The sequence below is a fragment of the Eubalaena glacialis genome, chromosome 4 (assembly GCF_028564815.1).
Source record: "Eubalaena glacialis isolate mEubGla1 chromosome 4, mEubGla1.1.hap2.+ XY, whole genome shotgun sequence".
Classification (NCBI taxonomy): domain Eukaryota; kingdom Metazoa; phylum Chordata; class Mammalia; order Artiodactyla; family Balaenidae; genus Eubalaena; species Eubalaena glacialis.
This window is the reverse complement of record NC_083719.1, coordinates 158,034,955-158,055,520: the sequence shown is the minus strand read 5'-3', so window position 1 is coordinate 158,055,520 and position 20,566 is coordinate 158,034,955. Positions and strand designations below refer to the sequence as shown.

The window sequence follows — 20,566 nt, the reverse complement described above, 5'->3', positions numbered from 1 at the left end:
GAAATGGGATCCTCTTTGGTGACATTACAGGTGACCATGACAATGTGTCTGGACAAAAACCAAATCAGAATCAAATATTTAAAGCTGAAAGGAATCTTTTAACAATCAAGTTAAAACAATCACATTTTAAAGGTGATTAAACTGAGGCTAAGAGAAGTCAACTGATCATTTAGCTAACTAGGAACAGTCAAAAAATTCTGCCTAAGATCAAACTTTTAAAAAAACTTTATCATTTACCACAATCTAACAATAGTATGTAGCACTATTGAGTAACTCAAATTACATTTTTTTCCATTTCTATACACATACACCCATACCACACATTTATATACACTTCAAAATTTAAAACTAGGAAAAGTTTTAATGGTGGCAGTTACCTGAAGCATAGGATGCTGCACAACAGGTAGTTCAGGAAAATCAGCCCAATTTAAATTCTGACTGATGTCCAAGAAGGCCTTCTCATCTTAGCTACTCTGAATGTTTACCCCAAATGCACTTCAACCTGCAGCAAAAGTCACCCCATCAACTAAAAATATAAGCCATGCCTTACGCAGAAACAGGACTCCAGGTAATTAACTGGTTCACCTGTACTCATGATACCAGCAAGCCAAAGCCAAGCTCACTTAAAAAAGAAAAAGCTAAACAAATGTATACCTCCATCTTGAACATTTAAATCTGAACGCAATCAAATGCCCTTTAAGTTTAACTCTTAGCCAGTCCTCAATGTAGAGTTAACTGGGAAAAATCAAAAAAGAACCAAACTCATATAATAGAGGAAGATTTTTTAAATCAAAGTAAAATTTCCCCAAAGAGCTTATCATTAGCAATAGGCTTTCATCTGTGAACTGATAAACAACAAAAAACCAATTAGTTATAATTGGTTTTTATAGTTTCCCTTTAAGTTGCCTGTATATATACATTTATGTATATATTTAAGTTGTACCAAAAACTGCTTACAAATGGCAATTCCTGTGAAGTAGATGATGATGAAGTTCCAGGTAATTCTAGCATGTTTCCTAATGTACTGGTACTGGAGTCTGGATCATCCTGAAAAGATAAATTTATTGAGTTTAATTGCTCTTCTATGGTAATGGTTGTATCTCCTAGTGAAAGGGGGGCTGGGAGAAGGGCTGCTTTTTCATTGCTGCCGTCCACTTCATTTCTTTGCTTATTTTTCTGTGTTTCAGTTTGAGGAGCTAATGGCAAGAATGGCGATTTGACTGCACCGTGTCTACTGTCTGGTGTGCTGTCTTGTTCATTTCCCATGGCCACGTCTACACCATTCTCTGATTTAGGCTCATAATTGCAGGTGGCATTGGTTTGAGTTTCCTCAAAGATCTCCTCTATACTCTCATCCTCTGTGACTGGCTGTTCTGGGTCCATTTCAGAATCTACATCTGCATCGTCCACACAAGTAAAATTCTCAAAGTGCAGAAAGCCATTCTTGATAGTCTTTGTTACTTTTACCTGGAGTTCAGGGGAGTTATTACAAGAGGGTTCCTGTTTCATAGCAAGTGCTGTTGGACCACCAGGACTCAAGGAAGTGCAAACAATTGGCGACTGAGCTCTTGAATCACTTTTTTCAGGGTCTTGAAAGGATTCTGATCCATCAGCAGACCCATTTAAATACTCTACATTGATCATGGAGGCCAAATCCTGTAGTCTCCGCAGTGGAATGTAACAAGATGGAGAATCTTGTCCATAAGCATTTTGGGATGTTCCACTGGCAGTCGATAACTGCATAGTACACCCATTAAGTGGCTCAGAAAAATTGGATTGACCATTACCGAAAGGGCTGTCCTTGTCTTCAGGGGCATCTAAATTCACTGGATTGGAAAAGGGCAGCAGACAATTTCTTCTAGGTAGTTCACAGGTCTGATCCATCCTGGGCCAGCATCAACCTGGAATCCAAAAACACAGCAATTAATCTGAGTTAATAGGCCATTTGACTCTTATCTTCAAAATGGCAGCCACTTCTCAAGGCCTAGTGGCCTCGAAGCCTAGTTCTACTGCACTTCCATGGGCGGAAAAAGTTCCCCAGCTGACGATGGAAAAATGGCCTCGGAGAGACTCCACAAACTCCATCTTCCCGGAGATGGGCAGATCTTGCCACATGGAAACAGCCGTCCCTTTTTTCTGCACTGCAGACTGGTGGACAGTTGGGCTGATCTAAAATTAAAATCCCTTTGGCAGTAGAAATTTCCAAATCTCAAACAGCAATAGTCCTTCCCTTCCCCCGCTGAGGGTCCTGTGGCCGGATCTCCCGAAGGGAGGGGGCTGTAGGGTTCGAAGGGGGCTCCGGGACGCTGCACAAAAAGGTTATCCCCCCCATCCTTTCTGGCTCGCTCGGGCGCAGCGGTCACAATAGCGCTGCACCCTGCGCCCCAGCCGGCGCCGGAGCCTTTGCAGCGGCCGTGCTCTGGCCGCAGGCGAGTCGGCCGAAGCGGGTGCACCCCGAAGCTCGCCTTTCTGACTGCAGGCCTGCTCGGTCCACGGCTGCAGGGCCCAGAGGCTGGAACGCGGCAGGGGGAGAAACGGAGGCAGCCAGTGAAGCCGAGTCAGGGCAGCAGCAGCTGCTACAGCTTGACAAACATGGCTGCTGCCGACGCCGCCGCCGCCTGCCCGGGCCGCGCTCCTTCCCGCAGCGCCGGCAGCACCTCCTGGCCGAGCCGATCTCACTCATCAATATTCAGCACCAAGCAAAGTTTGCTGCAGGAGGGCAGCCGGCCCCGTGCCCCCCAGCCGGCTACCTGAAGGGAGGCGGCGGCCGAGGTGCGCGCGAAAGGCCGGCGGGGCACTGGCCGCGCGGGGAGGAAGTTCGCGGCGGCCCGGCCGGCTAGGCCTGAGCCCGGCTGGTAGTGATGGAGGGGGAGGGGGCCTGCGGCTGCAACGCCGCCGGCCACCAACCCTGTGCCGCGCCCGGCCCTCCCCCGCGCCCCTCACCTCACGGCCACCACCATCTTCCCCGCCCGGCCGCCTCCCCCCTCCGCTCGCGCCTGCCCGCCGCCCACCCCAGCGCACTAGTTACCGTGCCCCGCGCCCCCTCCCGGGCCGGCTGGGGGGAGGGGGTGACCCTCATTACACTGGGGCGCGAGCGGAGCGGTGGGGAGAGCGCGGAGCCGCTCGCCGCACCCCCCTCCCCCCGCGTCTCTCTTCAGGGGAGAAGGCAGCGAGTGCGACCTGCCCCGGCCTATTCCGCCGCCGCCTCCTCCTCCTCACACCCCCACCGCGCGCGCCCCCGCGGCGGCGCGAGCGACCGAGCGCTTCGCGCCGGCCCGCGTGCGACTGGGGCCCCGAGTGCGCGCGCACCCCTTCCCCCACGGCGCGCGCTCCTTTGCCTCACTCTTCGGGGTTCAGGGCGGGTGAAGTCGGGCTCGCGAGCGCGCCGCCCAATCAGCGGAGCCGCCGCTGCCGCCCCCTCCCCTCCCCCTGCGCGCCAGCTCGCGGCCCGGGCCTACGGGCCGGCCCGGCTGCCCGGGCGGGGCCTGAGGCGGGCTCCCCAGGGGCCTCGCGCGCCTCCCCGGAGTGTCGGGGCCTGCGGGCGTCGTGGGTGGCACTCCGATCCCCTCACCTACCTCAGGGAGCTGCGCCGGCCCCGGGCTGCACACGGTTCCAGCACCCTACCGGTCTCGAGCCCCAGCCCCGGCGGCACCTGGCCGGGCTGAGGCCTGTCCGACCGCCCCGCCAGCCCCGCTCGGGCCCGCGTCAGTCCCGGCCTCCATCTTAGGTTACAGCCCTGGTTCCCCATCCACTGGGCACCTGCCCTCAGCCCGCTCCGCTCGGCCCGAGGCCAAGGCAACCCCCCTCCTACCGCGGGGCTCACCTGGGGGCTGGGGCTGGGGTCTTCGAGGCCTCAAACCCCGAGCAGGCGCGGCCGCAGGTGAACCCCCTGCCCGGCCGCACCCCAAGCCCACACCACCACCACTACAGACCAAGCTGAGCAGGAAACAAAATGGAGGCAGCAGCTCGGGTCTGCCTCCCCGAGCCAAGCCTGCACAGCCCCAGGGCTCCCTCCTGCCGCAGGCCCGACGCCCGCGAGGCAGGGGGCTGGCTCGTCCAGGCACCAAAGGCAGCCACCCTAGAGCAGCGCAGACAGGCCGGGGACTCGGCCCTGCGGTCCCCACAGCCCCTCACCCACCACCCCTTCCCTTCCCCCTCCCCCCCATTCCTCTCCCTCCCCCTGCCCGGCCGTGCGGGGTGAGCGGCTCCCGGGAGCTGGGTCGGGTCGGGTTACCGGCCCGGGCACTGCCCGCCCAGCCGTGGCCTCGGCAGGGGGGATGAGGCCGGGCGACCCCCGCGCTGAGCCCACCCCCCCCGCACCCGAGCCGGGCAGCAGTCTGACAGCGCGCCCGCACCTCGGCCTGCCGCGGTGCGGCCCCCGCCCAGTGAGATCGAGTCCCCAGCCCGGGCACCGCGGGGACGAAGCTCCCTCACCACCCCCGGGCCCAGGGGTCCTCGCAGCCTCGGGCGGGGCGAGGGGAGTGCTGGGGGAGGGGTCCACTAATCAATCCCTGCACCGCCTCCCGCGCCTAGTCCGGGTCTGGGCCTGGCACCGGGACTTGGGCCGGGGTCGCGGGCGGGCGTCAGTAGGTGAGTGCGCGCGGGGCAGTGGACACGAGCTGGGGGCCCGGAGGGGTCGCGCTTCGCACCGCGGATGCTGCAGTTCTCTGCACCCAGGCAGATGGCCCTCTCGTGCCACCTCCGCCCGGCGCAGGCCGCCTGCTCAGCAACCCTGCTCCCCGGAGAGCGCGCGCCTCACCCCTGCGGGCTGGGCATCGGGACCCCGGCGGAACAGCGCTGGGAGGGCGGATCGCCGGGCTGGCCCCGCCAAGCCTGCTGGCCTAATCCCTGGCCTGGGGCGCTCTGCTCTCGGGCGCCTGGCACCTCGAGGCCTGCGCCCAGTGCCTGGGGTCCCGCAGCACCGGCCTAGCGCGGCTGCAGCGCGTCCAGTCACCAAAGACAACGTGAAGGCAAGCGGGGGAACCCAAACAACCTGACCCCGCGACGCCGACCCCCCCAGGCCCTTCCCCTAACCCGATCCAACTCCGACCCCCGCCCCGGGCTTGCTCCCCGACAAAAAGCTCACCTCGGGACCTATCTGGTCCCTAGAGTGCTAAGCTCATCCTCGCTGTTCAGAGAAAACCACAATCGACCGCCATAAAAGTTCCGCCTCCTCCAGAAAGCCTTCTGTGATTAGAGTTAACTCCATCTCAAAGCTGAGGGCGCCGCCCTCGAGAGCCACGTGACTACCATTCCTCCCAGGGCTTAGTAAATGTGCATAATTATTGCCCCAGTGGAGTGTTTACCCGCCATCCTTCTATCTGTTAACCGTGAGCCCACCTGGGAGAAAGGCCACTTTTGGCGTTGCTCTGCGCGGTATTGGCTTTGGCGCGGAGCTCCCTAAATTTCATCCTTCGGCCTTCTCCAACCTTCACCCCAAAACTGGCCCCAGTTGGCTTGGAGCTCAGGATACCCTTAGCCTCCTGCCCTCCAAGGCCCACAGACCAGCCAAGGAGATACACAACAGGTCCTTACCACACCTAAGTGCTGGGATGCAGTCCCTGCCAAGAGAGCAGCAGGCTGTCTCTGAAGGAAGGTGCCCCCTGGAACCAGAGTGATGAGGGGAGCACTGTGACCCCAGAGGGCCTCCTACTGTTGAAGAGAATGAGGTACCCTGACTGTTCCCAGGTGCAAAGTCAGGTTGGCAGTGTTCTGTGTGCTAGGACCAGCCAGAGAAGAGCTGGGTCTACACCCCAGGGTACTGCCCTACAGGGACCTGCCCTTTGTTCTACTAAGGAGTGACTCCTGCTAATCCCTTCTAGGCAGTTCAGTGGGGGAGCTCTGACTGGTTCCTTCTTCACACCTAATAATTTGAGCCAATCATTTCTGACTGACAGTTGCCCCCTGCCAGTTGCCCCAATTCCTCAAGGTTACTCTCAACCCTTTACTTTCCCACGACCATCCTGAGGGCCTGTGAGCTGCCACTGTATGGCCTTGAGCCTGTCGATTAACAGCCCCAGGCCTCAGTTTCCTCACCTGTGGCTTCCAATGCACAGGGTGGCTGTGAGGATCCTTGCAAGGTGAAAGTAAGTGTTAGGGGCCTATGCAGACTAAGCACTTGATGAATGCTGAAATGTGTTTCACCGCTTCATTCAGCAACCATTTCCTGCATTCCAGGCAGTATTGCTGGGTGCTGGGTAAACAAAGGATGAGATGCCTGCCTTAGGAAGCCCCAGGCCTTAGGAAGAAACAGTTAAATAAAGGTGCTAAGGTGTAGAGAGGGGCCGGGACAGTGGTTCCCCCCAGGGCTGACCTCTACACATCCCTGCCCTAGAGGAACCCTGCTCTCCAACCTCCCAGGCCCCACGGAATAGGAGTAGGGGCTAAAGGGGGACAGGCAGCTGGGGATGAACAGCTTACTGATGGTCTTGGGGGAAAAGACTGGAATCCCAGAGAAAATCTCTTGGACTTTCCTGGAATGACTCAAGGGTCCCTTCCTGCCTCTTAGAGTGGAATATGGCTGCAGAGGTCTCATTCACAGCAGCCCCCACTGGAGCCTCCGCATCTAGCAGGCACTGGCCAAGCACCTCATGTGTGCCAGATCTGGGCTGGGGGAACCCACAGGACCCAATATTCTCACAAGGACACTGGCTTCTGAAGTGGGGGAAGAAGGGATAGGGCTGTGGCCGGCCCTCCTTGTCTCAGCACAGGGAACTTTTCTGGGCCTGTGCCTCCCATCCTTAAGACAGAGATTAGCATCAATAACTACTCTCTGAGTCTATGCTGTGTACTGGACACCATGCTGGGCACTTGACACGCATGAGTTCTTTTAACCCTTTAGCAGCCCTGTGAAGAAATGAGGTCCAAAAGATTAAGCCCTTCTGCAAGGTCTCAGAGTCCTATCACCTGGTGTGATCAGCCTCACATCCCTTGCTCTTAGCCAGCACGCCTTCCAGATACTGTCTGTGAGAAGGCCCAGCACAGTGTCTTGCCCACAGGTGCTCAGGAATTTGAGTGGCAGGCAAAGTGAGATTACCTTAGCCTCAGTTTCTTCATCTGTAAGTTACTGTTACTCCTAACCTGCTGAAAGAGATACCTGTCGAGACATTCCACCAGTGTACTTCTTTTTTCTTACAACTGCCCCCCCTTTCATTCATTAATTCAGCAGATAATTATTGAGCTCCCCCTCAGAGCCTTGTGGGAAAGGCAGAGAAGAAGTAACAAGGTAGAGAGCTGAGTACTGAGAGAGAAGCCAGAGGTGCTGGGGGAGCTGGGGTGGCCTCAGGGACAGGGAAGGTCTTCCACAGAAGTGACATCCAGAGGGAGTCCAGAAGGGCTCACAGGAATAGCTTAGAAAGGAGGGGATGAGCTAGAGATTCCAGCAGAAGAGCCCAGAGAAATACCGGGCTTTGGAGGAATTGACCACAGTTCAGTGTGGCCAGAGGGTAGTGCGTGGCGGGAGCAGTAGAGGTGATGAGTGCAATAAGAGGCCTCAGACGAAGATGGGGAAAGCCACAGGGGCCTGACAGTGCAGGGCTTTCTTGGTCAAGTTAAAGAGATCAGGCTTTATCTGGAAGGCAGCAGGGAGCCATGGAAGGTTAAGAAGCAGGTTAAGAATCTCATTTGTGCAGTTGAAAGCTCACTCTGCCAGCAGTGTCCAGAAGAGATTGATACCTCCTCTAGAAACACAAGGGCCTTGCCTTGGGATATGCTAGGACTGTTAGGTTACAATAACAGTGTGGCTTCTCTTCTGTGCCAGCTACTCTGTAAGACACTCTCTCATTTAATCCTGAGATGGGCACTCTTGTTATCCCCATATTCCAGATAGGAAGCGTGACCTATTCAAAGTCAGACTCCCAACCCCAACTCCCAGTGCAAGCTCTTCATCCCCACTGGACAGGAGCAGCATCTGCTTTCTGATGAAACAGCCAGGTTTGGAGGCCTTTGGTGAGTAGTCCCAAACGCTGCTGGTGAACACCACAACCATCCCTGTGATGGGTCCAAGAATTGTTTTCTTTCTCTCTCACCAAGTGGTTTCCCCAGAACTGGATCAGGAACTTAAGATCGAGGAAGGTTTGGCCACATTTGAAACCATGCAGCCCTCCAGTAGTTTCCTTCCTACCCAAAATGCCAGGTTTCTGTCAGCTAACCTGACCCTGTAGCCCCAGCCCTAGCCCCCACCCCAGGGGCTCAAATTTTCACCTTCAACTGTTCTGTCTCTCAAACATTCTTCTCTGAAAGCCCTGTGTGTAGTGGCCACTAATCCCTGCCCTCCTGCCCTCATCACTTTCCCGGCTGCCCAGTATACTCACTGTGCCAGGACAGACCACATCCCATCCAGCCTGCACTCATGCTGGTCCCTCTGCTTTTTCCCCTGTCATGCAAACTCCTACTCATCCTTCAGAGCCCAGTTTAGAAGATTCCTCCTCCTGGCAGTCTCCACTGATTCCACTCTTACAGGCAGTCATTTTTCCCTGAATGAGCCCCTGCAGTAACTATTGGCTTTACATTTCTGGTCCCACCCAGTTGGTGAGCCCAGTATACAAGACAGAGCGCATATGCTTCTCTGACCTCCAGTGACCAAGCCCAGGACTGTGAGGATCAGAGTAAGTGCTGGGGAAACATTTCCTAATGCTTCATCTATCCCCTCCCCTCTTCTCTAAGTCTGTGTCTCCAAAAGACAGAAGAATTATAGCTCAAATTGTGGACTAAATGATTGTGCAAAACCATCCCTAAAAGGATTCAGGGATGTTTGGGGAACACACAAGTCTCTGTGCCAGACAACACTTTCAGAAACTGTAAGAGAGCCTATAGGATCTGCAGTTAGATAGATGTCGGTTCAAATTGCAGCCCGGGCCACTTACCAGCAAGTCCTTTCCTCTCCCTGAGCCTCACAAATGGGGTGGTTGTGCAGATTAAATATGTGAATGTAGGCAGGGCCTGCACAGAGCAGCTGCTCACAAGACACCTCCTTCAGATGCCACCAGGCTTCCCAGCCCAACACGTCAGTCTCCCTTCCCCACCCCAAACCTCTCCTTCTCTGGGCACTTGATTTTTCAGATGTACCCTTAGCCTCCAGAGGAGCACTTCTGAACATACTGATTCCCAGGGGAAGAAGGGGAAGTTGAAGAATGCTGGGCTCTGGGGGGATGCAGTCAGAGGAAGGGGGAGGTCTGCAGCCTGTGGCCAGGAGAGTGGCTCTACCTTCTGCCTGTCTAAGGGTTACCATTTTACACCCAACCACCCATCTTCTCCCTGCAAAAAGAGGATATTATCCTATTTTACAGATGAAAACAGAGGCTCAGAAAGAAGCAGTGGCTTGTAAAAGGTCCTGCTCTGGCAAGTGATGGGGTGGCTCAGAGTTTATACCTAGCAGTCATTCAATAAATACTAAAAGGAGGTCAGGTAATATAAAGGCAGAGACTCTGGGGTAAGGGTTTAGTAAAGTGGATGGTCTTCCAATTTTTTTTTTTTTTTTGGCCGTGCGGAGCAGCATGAGGGATCTTAGTTCCCCAAGCAGGGATCAAACCTGGGCCCCCTGCAGTGGAAGTGCAGAGTCTTAACCACTGGACTGCCCAGTCTTCCGAATTTTTTAATCAAGTACCCCTTTAAAGAATTTCAAGAGGGGCTTCCCTGGTGGCACAGTAGTTAAGAATCCGCCTGCCAATGCAGGGGACACGGGTTCAAGCCCTGGTCGGGGAAGATCCCACATGCCACGGAGCAACTAAGCCCGTGCGCCACAACTACTGAGCCCACGTGCCACAACTACTGAAGCCCGCGTGCCTAGAGCCCGTGCTCCACGACAAGAGAAGACGCCAGAACGAGAAGCCCACGCACCGCAACGAAGAGTAGCCCCTGCTCGCTGCAACTAGAGAAAGCCTGCGCGCAGCAACAGAGACCCAACGCAGCCAAAAATAAATAAGTAAACAAATTTATAAGAAAAGAATTTCAAGAGAATATGTATATACCCGCTCATCTTTGAACGTCGGTATCTAATTTTAAGTCATATATTACAAATAATATAATTTTTGGTGTACTATATGTGTGCTTTAAATACATCTTAATCAAAACCTTGGGGCTGTAGATTCAACTCTATCAATTTATAGAAAACGTCTCTCATGTGTCTGAAATGCCAAAACCAGGCCCCATCATCAAATCCCTCAGCCAACTGACTGACTTTTTTTTAATATAAGAATATGGAATGCTTTATGAATTTGCATATCATCCTTGCACAAAGGCCATGCTAATCTTCTCTGTAGTGTTCCAATTTTAGTATATGTGTTGCTGAAGCAGCACTCAGACTGACTTTCAATCGGAAAAGATTTGACTCCACTTCTCAATTAAAACCAGCATGTTAATATACATCCCCATGACAACCATCCCCCTGCTGGGTTCTAATTGTAGGACTGACAGACAAGGCCAAAGCCTTGCCCTGAGTTTACTGGGTGAAGTAAGTCCTTGGGAAGCTCTGAGGGCTCTCCAGCACCTTCCTCTCCAGAGGTGCCCATTCAGGGAGATTCATCTGGGTGAGATGTGGCTTTTCTCTCATGAGTGGGAAGCCATCTGAAAGAACTAGAGAGAGGTGTTTTCTCAGGCAGAGCAAGGAGTTCAGATGGAAGTTAAAGGTCTGGGAATTTGTACCCTTAACTCCAACTATGCTTGGAACAATCTGGAAAGTCTTCACATCAGGTGAAGACCTTAGGCAAAAACCATGACTGGAAAACATGTATCTGTGTAGAACAGGAGGCAGCAACTGTTGGAGAAGGGCTAGGAGGGAGGGCTTTTTTTAAAGGCAGAAGGGACTTGGTCTTGTGTAAACCATTCCATCTCAGGGCCTGTGTTCCTGTGTCTGGAAGATTCCGCTCCCAGCTCTGCCAGGGCTCTTTCCATCTATCAGTTCAAGAGTCCCTCTTCAGACAGGCTCACCTGGCTTCTCCTTCACCTTGAGGACCCCTGACTGACCCAAGGTCACTCTATTACATCTTCCTGTTGAGGTAACTTATAGCAATTACCATTCTCTGAAATTATCTGATTTTTCCCTACTTATTTCTTTATTTTCTTTTTATTGAGATATAATTCACATACCATGAACTTCGCCCTTCTAAAGTGTACAATCCGGGAATTCCCTGGCGATTCAGTGGTTAGGACTCTGAGCTTCCACCGCAGGGGGCCGGGGTTCAATCCCTGGTCGGGGAACTAAGATCCCACAAGCCATGTGGTGCAGCCAAAAAATTAAATTTAAAAAATAAAATTAAATGTACAATCCAGTGGTTTCTTTCTTTTTTTTTAATTAATTAAAAAAAATTTTTTTTTGGCTACACCTTACACTTGTGGGATCTTAGTTCCCAGACCAGGGAGTGAACCCCAGGCCCTTAGCAGTGAGAGGGCAGAGTCCTAACCACTGGACCACCAGGGAATTCCCCAGTGGTTTCTAATATACTCACAAAGTTGTGCAGCCATCACCACTAATTCCAGAGCATTTTCATCACTTAAAGAGAAACCTTGTACCCATTAGCAGTCAGTGTGCATTTCCCTAACAACTAGTGATGTTGAGCACATTTTCTTGTGTTTATTCGCCATTTGTGTATCTTCTTTTAAGACATGTCTATCCAGGGACTTCCTTGGTGGCACAGTGGTTAAGAATCTGCCTGCCAATGCAGGGGACACAGAATCGAGCCCCGATCCAGGAATATCCCACATGCCGCGGAGCAACTAAGCCGGTGCGCCACAACTACTGAGCCCACGCATCACAACTACTGAAGCCCGCGCACCTAGAGCCAGAGCTCCACAACAAGAGAAGCCGCCACAATGAGAAGCATGTGTACCGCAATGAAGAGTAGCCCCCGCTTGCTGCAACTAGAGAAAGCCCACGTGCAGCAACAAAGACCCAACCGCAGCCAAAAAAAATTAATTAATTTTAAAAAAGACATGTCTATCCAGATTCTTTGCACATTTTTTGATCTTTTATTATTATTTTTTAAACAGAACCCATTTTTTAAAAAATTTTGGCTGTGTTGGGTCTTGGTTGCGGCATGCGGGATCTTTGTTGCGGCTTGTGGGATCCTCTGCTGCGGAGCACGGGCTCCTCATTGCGGTGCGCAGGCTTCTCTCTATTTGTGGCCTGTGTGCTTAGTAGTTGCGGCACGTGGGCTGAGTTGCCCCACCGCACGTGGGATCTTAGTTCCCTGATCAGGGATCAAACCCGCATCCCTTGCACTGGAAGGCGGATTCTTAACCACTGGATCACCAGGGAAGTCCCCTCTTTGCGCATTTTTAAAATTGGGTAATGTCTTTTTTGGTTGTTGAGTTATAAGGATGCTTTACGTATTCTGGATACAAGTCCTTTTTGGATATAAGATTTACAAATATTTTTTCCCATTCTGTAGGTTGTGTTTTCACTGTCTTGATAGTATCCTTTGAAATACAAAGGCTTTTAATTTTGATGAAGTCCAATTTATCTATTTTTTTCTTTTGTTGCTGTGCTTTTGGTAATATCTTAGAAACCATTGCTTAACCCAGGTCATGAAAATTTATCCCTATGCTTTCTCCTTAAACTTTTATAGTTTTAGCCCTTACATTTAGGACTTTGGTCTATTTTGAGTTAATTTACTATAGTGTGAGGTAGGGATCCAACTTCATTCTTTTGCATGTGGATATCCAGTTGTTCCAGCACCATTTTTTTAAAAGACCATCTTTTCCTCTTGAATAATGGTCTTGGCACCCTTGTCGAAAAATCAATTGACCATAGAAGCATGGGTTTCTTTTTTAATTCTCAATCTATTCCATTGATCAATAGATCTATCTTTATGCCAGTACTACAAAGTCTTTTCTTTTTTTTTTATGGAGAGGCATTTTATTTTAAATATAGCAGTGTGTACATGTCAATCCCAAACCCCCAATATATCCCTCCCCCCAACTTACAAAGTCTTAATTGCCTGATTTTTTTTTTTTTTGGTCCACACCTCCATCTTTCTCACTGTCTAGAATGGAAGTACCAAGAAGTTAGGACTTGTTCACTGCTGTGTTCCCAATGCCCAGAACAAGGTCTGGTGCAGAGTAGATGCTTGATAAATATTTGTGGATTGAATGAATAAATCCTCGAATAAGTACAATGCTTTTGGGAAGAAGCCAGTTGAGAGGGGAAAGTTGAGGGTACAATAATGAGAAGTCACTGAGGTCAAGGAGGTACAGGGTGTATGAATGGGGTTATAGGTGGATGGATGGGCCACAGAGCAGAGGACATGTAGGGAAAGGCAAGGGGCCTCAGCTATGTTTTCAGTGGGAAGGGAAGGAAATTGAGAGAGGTCCCACCCAGTACCTCTGTTTTCTCCAGAGATAGGAAGTGAGAGGGAAGGGAGGGGCTGCAGGCTCAAGGAAGCTGAGGACAGCTGAGTGACCTTGGGGCTGGAGCCCAGGCTTGGGCCTAACCAGTGGGCACCCTCCACTCATGATTGGATCCCCTCCAGGGTTCTAGGGTGAAAAGGTTATCAGATGAAAGGTCAAGGGGGGAAGTGCTAGAGAGGGTGCATGTGAAGTTGGCCTTGGGCCCCAGGCTGGCAGAGGCAGGGGAGAAGCCATAGCACAGGGCCCCTGACCACAGGCAACATTTCCTGAAGAGAATGCCAGGGAGTTTCCAGAGGAGTCAGTGATAAGACAGGACCAATGAGATGAACAACTAAGCCATGACAGTCAACAAAAGCGCTTCCCTGCTCCCGCAAATCCTGGGCCCCTTGTCTGGAGAGTCAGTTGATGTGTCTAGAGTTCATAATAAGCCCCAGGGATACTTGCAGAGGCCTTAAATAATAGGGCATCTCAGGGTTTGTATAGTAGCCAATGGGAGGATGCAGGTGATTTCAGAAGGCCTATCTAATTAGTCATATTAATGAGCCTAAGGCAATTAAGAGACCAGAGAGGAGGAGTTGAGGGGGCCTCAGGGTAGTGGCATCTCTAGCCCTGCCCAGGGAGGGGACCCTGGGGGACAGCCAGGTGACTTAGGGATATGATAGGCCCTGGATCTCCAGGCTGGGCAGGGACTGAAGCTAACAGTAAGAGAGAGGCCCTTGCTGCCTTCTGCATCCCAGGTCTGTGGCAACAAGGGGTCTGAAATGCCCTCGGAACACCTAGTCACATGCTTCCACTGTGCTGACACCAGCTCCTCACTGTGGCCTAGAACACTGTGCAAGATGTGGACCTGCCTGCAAGTCCAGGCTCATTGTCAACCCTGTTCCCCTGCCTCTCCACCCTTCAGCCATACTGGCCTCCTTTGGTTCCTGGATGCAGAAGACTTTGCCCTGTTAGCCCTAGCCCTCTCCATGGTTCTGTGTAGTGGATCTTCAGTGTGCCAGCTGCCTGTGCTGGTGCCTGAGAGGTAGCACACAGTGAAGTTATGGGTACGGCCTCTGGCCCAGAAGCCTCGCTTGAACCGCTGCTCTACCGCTTAATAGCTGTGTGAACTTAAGTAATAGAACCTCTCTGTGCCTGTGTGTCCTCTGTCAAGTGATGTTGTTGAAATGTTAATATGAGCTTCAAATAGTGTCTAGCACATGGTGAGTCCTGCAGTTGTTACAGTCATGATTATTGTTCTCACGAGGCTCAGAGAGGTCAAGATCTGCCTGAGCTCACAGAGCTGGTACTTGGCAGTTTTCTAAGATGTTTTTTTCCAGTACATCACTGTTGCATTATGAATATCCCCAGCTAACTGCTGAGATTTTCCGTGCTATATATTCCATGATTTTGTATACTCTGTCCCGCTACTGTTTCTGTAGGTTAAATTTACCCTTGTCAGACCAAGTGAAGGGATAATGGAGTTGGAAGACTAAAAAGACATACAGGCACATTCCCGTGGACAAGCAGTTTACATTCTAATACGAGAAGAGGAATAAAAAATAGCCTTAACACAAGGTCATGTGTAATGAGGATTCTGAATTCCTGAAAGGTAGGAATATCAACAATCATAAAAAATATAACCAATGTTTTTGGGAGCTCACGGTGTACAGGCACTGGGCTTTACAATCCTCACAAAAACACCTCAGTAGGCATTAAGAATCCCATTTTACAGATGAGCCTCAGCAATGTTAAACACCTGTCGTAGGTCACACGATGACTGGAACTTGGGTCTGTCTTCCGCCAAATCACTTTGGACCAGTCAAGGCAGTGGTACAGGGATGAACATAGCGCGGCTTAGCCGCAGTAGCTGGCAGGAGAGAAGGAGATTTAGCAAAAAGGACTTGGGGTCGTAGCAGCCGGATAGGCAGGAACCGGGCGGGGTTGGGGGAGGCCGGGCCTCAGCTTCTGAGTTCCGCAGAGGTTGAGAATGGCTGTACCCACGCCACCCGCACAGCCCCAGGGTCCCACAACAGCTCATCTTCCGCCCTGCACCACACGTGGGGCCTCATTCCTGGGAGAGCGCCTCTGATTGGCTGGCTTTGTCAGGTGGCTCCCGCGGGCCAATCAGCAGGAGGGCAGGAGGTGGGCTGGGCGATCTGCTCTGCCTGCGTGGAGCCTCAGAAAAGGATGTCTTATGCGTGGGGCCGCGCTGGGAAAAGGCTGTCAATGTCTGGCATGCCCCAGTTCCAGCCAGCGGTTGCCCTTTACGCCTATTTATCAAAATTTGCCACTAGCCCTGCCCCATCGCTCAGAGATACAAAAGAAGCCTGGACCAGCCTTCCTCTTGGGCTTTGGGTCCCGCCCTAATGCTTCCTCCCGCTTTTGTGCATCTTTCTCCTTTCGCTCCCCTGGAGCTCCAAGCCTTCCTGTCTTTTTGCTCCTTCCTGGCAGCCCACAAATCGTGTAGTCTCTTCCCCTGTTAAGAGAACGATTTCAACGCCTCTACAGCCAGGCTCTGCCTCTTTTCCCCTCCACTGACCCTGGCCTCCCTTTCTCATCTCCCTCCTCATCCCACTTAAGTCTGGCTTCAGGTCACCAGCAGTCCCACTCTGGCCAAAACCGGTGGTATTTCATAATCTTTGTTGCTCCACTTTGCAGCATTTGACTCTGTTGACCCTTTTGGAACCGACAAGATTTCCTGGAGCTCCCACTCTTGTCTGGTCCCTTCCTACCTCTTTCCTAAGCCCTTCTCTGTGCCGCCCCATCATGGGCATGCCTCCCCTTTTTCCTGTCTGTGCTGATTGTTTACCCAGACTCCCCGAGGGATCCCGTCTGGTCACTGGCATCTCCTAAATGCCAGTAATTTCTGAGCCTCAGTCTCTAGCTTGGATTTGTCCTGCAGCTCCAAACTTGCTACTTGAATGTCTCACTGGTACCTAAGGCTGAAGGTAGGTGTTTCATTCAATAAATATTTGTTAAGCTGAGGGCTCATTTACAGTATAAATATTTAAAAACATATCTTTACATATAAAATAAATATGTAAGTATTTACTGCTGTGTGCCAAAAGCTTGGGAGTACTGTGTCACCTGTGTGCTGAATTCATGTAGGAATGAATGTTGGCATAGTGCCTGGCACAAAGGAGGTGCTCAGTGTTAGTTGCCTCATCCCTCAGCCCAGATGCTCTCTATGCCAGGGATGGGAACTGTCCCATCACCTCACCTTCAATGCAAAAGCTACATAAGTGAGGTAAACAAGGTAAACAAGAAAAAGCTGAAGTGAAAGTCCTCCTTGTCCTGTCTGATATTCTACTCCCAGGGCAGTCTACTCCACAAAGGCAACGCTGCTCAGTGATGGGGCAGGAGAGAGAACCAGGAGCTGCCATCCTAGGACAGGCAGATGCTGCAGGCCGACTGGGAGACATACAGACCAGAGTTCAAATCCTGGTCAGGTGACTACTGGACTTCTGTGAGCCCACATTTCCACCTGTAAGTTGGAGATATGAATGGACTCTACCTCATAGAGATTTGTAGGGATTTTCCCAGAGCTCTTAGAGGCACCTAGCAGGCATTGGTACTTAGCTATTGTTTTGGCTGAGAGACAGCAGGTAAAGATGATTTTCCCAGTGGTGCACTATCGCCACCGTGTGACGAGATGGGAAATTACATAAGGGAGGTTCTTTGGCCTGAAAAGGGCTACCTAGACTTGGGCTTTCTGAAACCTGAGAATTTGCTCCCAGCTGCCAGTGCTCTGCTGTCTAGGCTCCCTCAGGCCTCCAGTGTCAGTGCTATCACCTGTGGAGGAGAAATCATCCCATCCAGGTTTAGGGCACTGGCTGTGCCTTTTCTAACTGTAGAACTTTTGGTGGTTCTGCACTGTGTCATTCAAGCCTTTTCAGAGCTGGTACCCTTGACACCTGCTCTGTGCTTGGAAGTCAGGGCCATCTAGCTCCAGACCTGACTCGAGATGCTCCCTCTGTTTTCTCCTCCCTTCCCATCTCTCCTGAGCTCCCTTTGTCCTCCCCCTGATTCGGGACCCTGAAGTACATTTCCCCAGGAAGCATGTTAAGTTCCTGGGACTGTATTCACGTGAACAGCAACCATGTATTGATCACCTTCTGTGTGTCTGGTGCTGTGCTGGACCCCTTATGGGCATTTATTCCATATACTCTTCACAAATCCTGCTAGGCAGTTTGCTATGATTGCCCCTATTTTGTAGAAGAGGACACTGAAGCAGAGAAAGGTAAAGTGACCCACCCAAAGTCACACAGCCATCAGGTGACAGAGCCCTGCCTATAACTGCTAGGACACCTAGTATGGTGGAGAAGGCAGACAGACCTCACTTCAAATCCCACTTCTGTTGCTCACTACTGACTTCCCAACTTTGAGCTCAAGCATCCTGTCTTCCTCTAAATGAGATGGCAGCCCCCACAAGGCATAGGTGCTGGCTCCAGGGGGCAGGCAGTGTTTGGGGACATAACACCAGGGATGAGAAGTGGGGAGGGTATCACAGCTGGCAGTCAGAGCTGGTATGGAACACAACTGGGGTAAGTCGGGGTCCCATTAGGGAGGCTGGAATCAATGACTGGGAGCCCCAGCTCAGGACCCGGCCAGCAAAAAGTAGGGGCTCAGGGGTCCAAGCTCCCATCAACTATCACCTATGTAGCCCCTACCTGTTCTCCTAACACCCACTCTAGCCTTTCCAGTGCCTTTCCCACTGGGCAACCTCGTGTTGGCCTTTCCAAACACACATCTGATCGTGTCCTTTGCTGCTGAAGATCTTGTCCTCCCACTGCTCGCTGGGGACTCAGCCCCTCACCACTGCCCGTGAGCCATGTGTGGTCAGTTACTATAGCCCTACCAGCTCTGTCACCTTCTCTGGTCTCTGGCCCTTCCCATCTCCTCGAAGCCACCTTAGACCTTTGCAAATGCTGTTCCCATAGACTGAAACACTCTTCCCTCCTCTCTTTGCGTAGTTAATGTGGAGATGCTGGAAGGTCTAGGGGTTGGGGAGAGGAATGGAGAATTTGAGACCTGAAAGAGGAGTAGAGTTTGGAAAACCGGTAGGGAAGAGAGAACAACCTGTGTAAAGGGATGGAGCTGCATGTGTTGGGGGAGGGGGACAGGTAGGGATTGAAGCTAATAGGAACAAGGTATGCCTAAGGCCAGGGTCAAATCCTTACGTGCTGTGCTAAAGAGCTTGGACCCCAGTTCCAAGGGCAGTGGGAGGGTTTTGAGCAGGGGCGGTTACAGCAGTTCCCCTGGGTAGGGTAGAGAGGGCATATCAGCACCGCTCTGAAAAATGGAGCACCCAGAACTGAACAGTCCTCCAGGAATGACGTGATCACCAGCAAGGAAAGACATCTCTTCACAGGATCCCCACCTGAAACCTCTATGGGTACAGCCTAAGGCCCCAGCCACACCCAACACGAGGCTGAAGCGGGATGCTACATTTCTTGTGGCCTCCAGGAGGTGGCACCATCACCCCAGCGTGTCCCCTCCACCCTGTTCCCTGCTCTGGAGACCCCTCCCAGGGTGCAGAGACCAAAGAGGAAAGAAGAGGTGAGTGAGGGAAGGAGAGGAGGAGGCCAAGGGCCCAAGGGGTGGTTGGGATGCAAGTCACAGGATGGGGGAGTTGGGGTGGTACTGGCTCCCATTTGATTTTTTTCAGGGTCAAGCAGGTTACATCAGTCTGACTTAGATTTTCACCATTGTGTGCCTCACCCTCTTCCATGCAGCCCATCGTCAGGCCCCTGAAACACTCACAGGGACCCAGCCTGTTTACCCAGCTCCTGGCCATTGCCCAAGAACCTCCAAATTCTTGACCACCTTCCTCTCCCCCCCGCCACCATTAGCAAGCCCTCTTATTCTAAAGACATCCTTCAATTTCCACTTCTTTCCATCGCCTGGCCACCATGGGGGCCTGCAATGTGGCTGTGCAGGACGGTGCTGGTCCCAGGCCAGAGGATGGGAGGGGAAATGGACAGTCCCTCTGTGGATGCTCTGGGACTCATTACTTCCGTCACCTTGGGAGACCACATGTGTCCTTTGGGGGTGCTGTCCCAGTTTCCAGCTCTAACCAGACACTAAAAAAGTCCCCTCGCCCATCTCCCCACATCTGCGCTAGCAGCCCCTCACTCTCTGGACTCTTCACTCCTCTGGGAGTGAAATTCGAAGCCTGCAAGGCACTCTGTGGTGTGGCCTCATCCGGCAGCATGTCCTCCCTCACTCTGTGTGTGCTCTGTCCACTGGCCGAACTGGAGTGGCTCAGATTCTCTCCACTCCTGCCTGCCTCCAGACCTCTGTGCAGACAGTTCCCTCTGCCTGGAATGCTTTTCTGCCCAGTCATCACAAGGCCAAGTGCTCCCCTCCCTCAACTCACATATCACTTCCTCATGGAGCCCTTCCCTGGGTCGGATCAGGATCAGTCCCCATGGTAGACATTCACAGCTGCAGCCAATCGATCTTCAGAGTCTGTGTTAATTATAGTCAACGCTTTCCTGGGTGTTTATTTAAATTTATTTATTTTATTTATTTATTTTTGGCTGCGTTGGGTCTTCGTTGCTGCGTTCGGGCTTTCTCTAGTTGCAGCGAGGCGGGGCTACTCTTCGTTGCGGTGTGCGGGCTTCTCATCGTCGTGGCCTCTCTTGTTGCGGAGCACGGGCTCTAGGCGCGCGGACTCAGTAGTTGTGGTGCCTGGGCTTAGTTGCTCCACGTCATGTGGGATCTTCCCGGACCAGGGCTCGAACCCGTGTCCCCTGCATTGTCAGGTGGATTCTCAACCACTGAGCCACCAGGGAAGCCCCTGGGTGTTTATTTAATGTCTGTCCCCACCTCTAGATTTCCAGCTCCTCAGGGCAGGGGCTTGTCTTCATCACAGGGTATAACCACCGACTAGAATGGTACCTGGTATATAGTAGGTGCTCAATAAATGTTTGTTGATTTACTGTGCCTTCCGGCCCTCTTCTGTGGTTTCTTCTTCAACTTGGTCACCCACGTCACCTCCTCTGGAAAGCATCGCTGACCCCTGCCCTGGGTGTACGTTGCTCCTGGGCTTCATTCCTGGGCTTCCTTCCTTTGTTTGCTTTTCAATTCCCTTTGGGCCTCATTCCCCACTCTTATCTCCCTGCGCCCCAGGCAGCCGTGCTAATGGTTTTGTGTGTGTTCTTGTAACATGTGTGTTCTCTGTGTCATTTGTGTGTGTTCTGTGTCTCATTTCTTTTGTGCAAATGGCTTTATGCTT

General features: G+C 52.1%; 1 protein-coding gene and 1 non-coding gene across 4 annotated transcripts in view; both read right to left on the bottom strand.

The window, feature by feature from the left end:
• The window catches only part of NSD1 (nuclear receptor binding SET domain protein 1), a 137,759-nt gene extending 134,894 nt beyond the window's left edge, over window positions 1-2,865 (bottom strand). The window contains exons 1-2 of one of the 3 annotated variants that reach the window (XM_061189980.1): window positions 2,751-2,865; window positions 958-1,901 (exon numbers count right to left, since the gene is read on the bottom strand). In XM_061189980.1, coding sequence (XP_061045963.1) covers window positions 958-1,884 — 927 coding nt within the window. In that variant the 5' untranslated portion in view covers window positions 1,885-1,901; window positions 2,751-2,865. Of the gene's footprint in view, window positions 1-377; window positions 413-957; window positions 1,902-2,750 lie in introns of those variants that run through there. The other 2 variants (XM_061189981.1, XM_061189978.1) reach the window with 2 other exon arrangements.
• A 7,325-nt stretch (window positions 2,866-10,190) lies between these two features.
• LOC133091566 (U6 spliceosomal RNA) lies at window positions 10,191-10,296 on the bottom strand. Its single transcript, XR_009700910.1, has one exon. It is a non-coding gene; the product is annotated as a U6 spliceosomal RNA (small nuclear RNA).
• Between the last annotated feature and the right edge of the window lie 10,270 nt (window positions 10,297-20,566).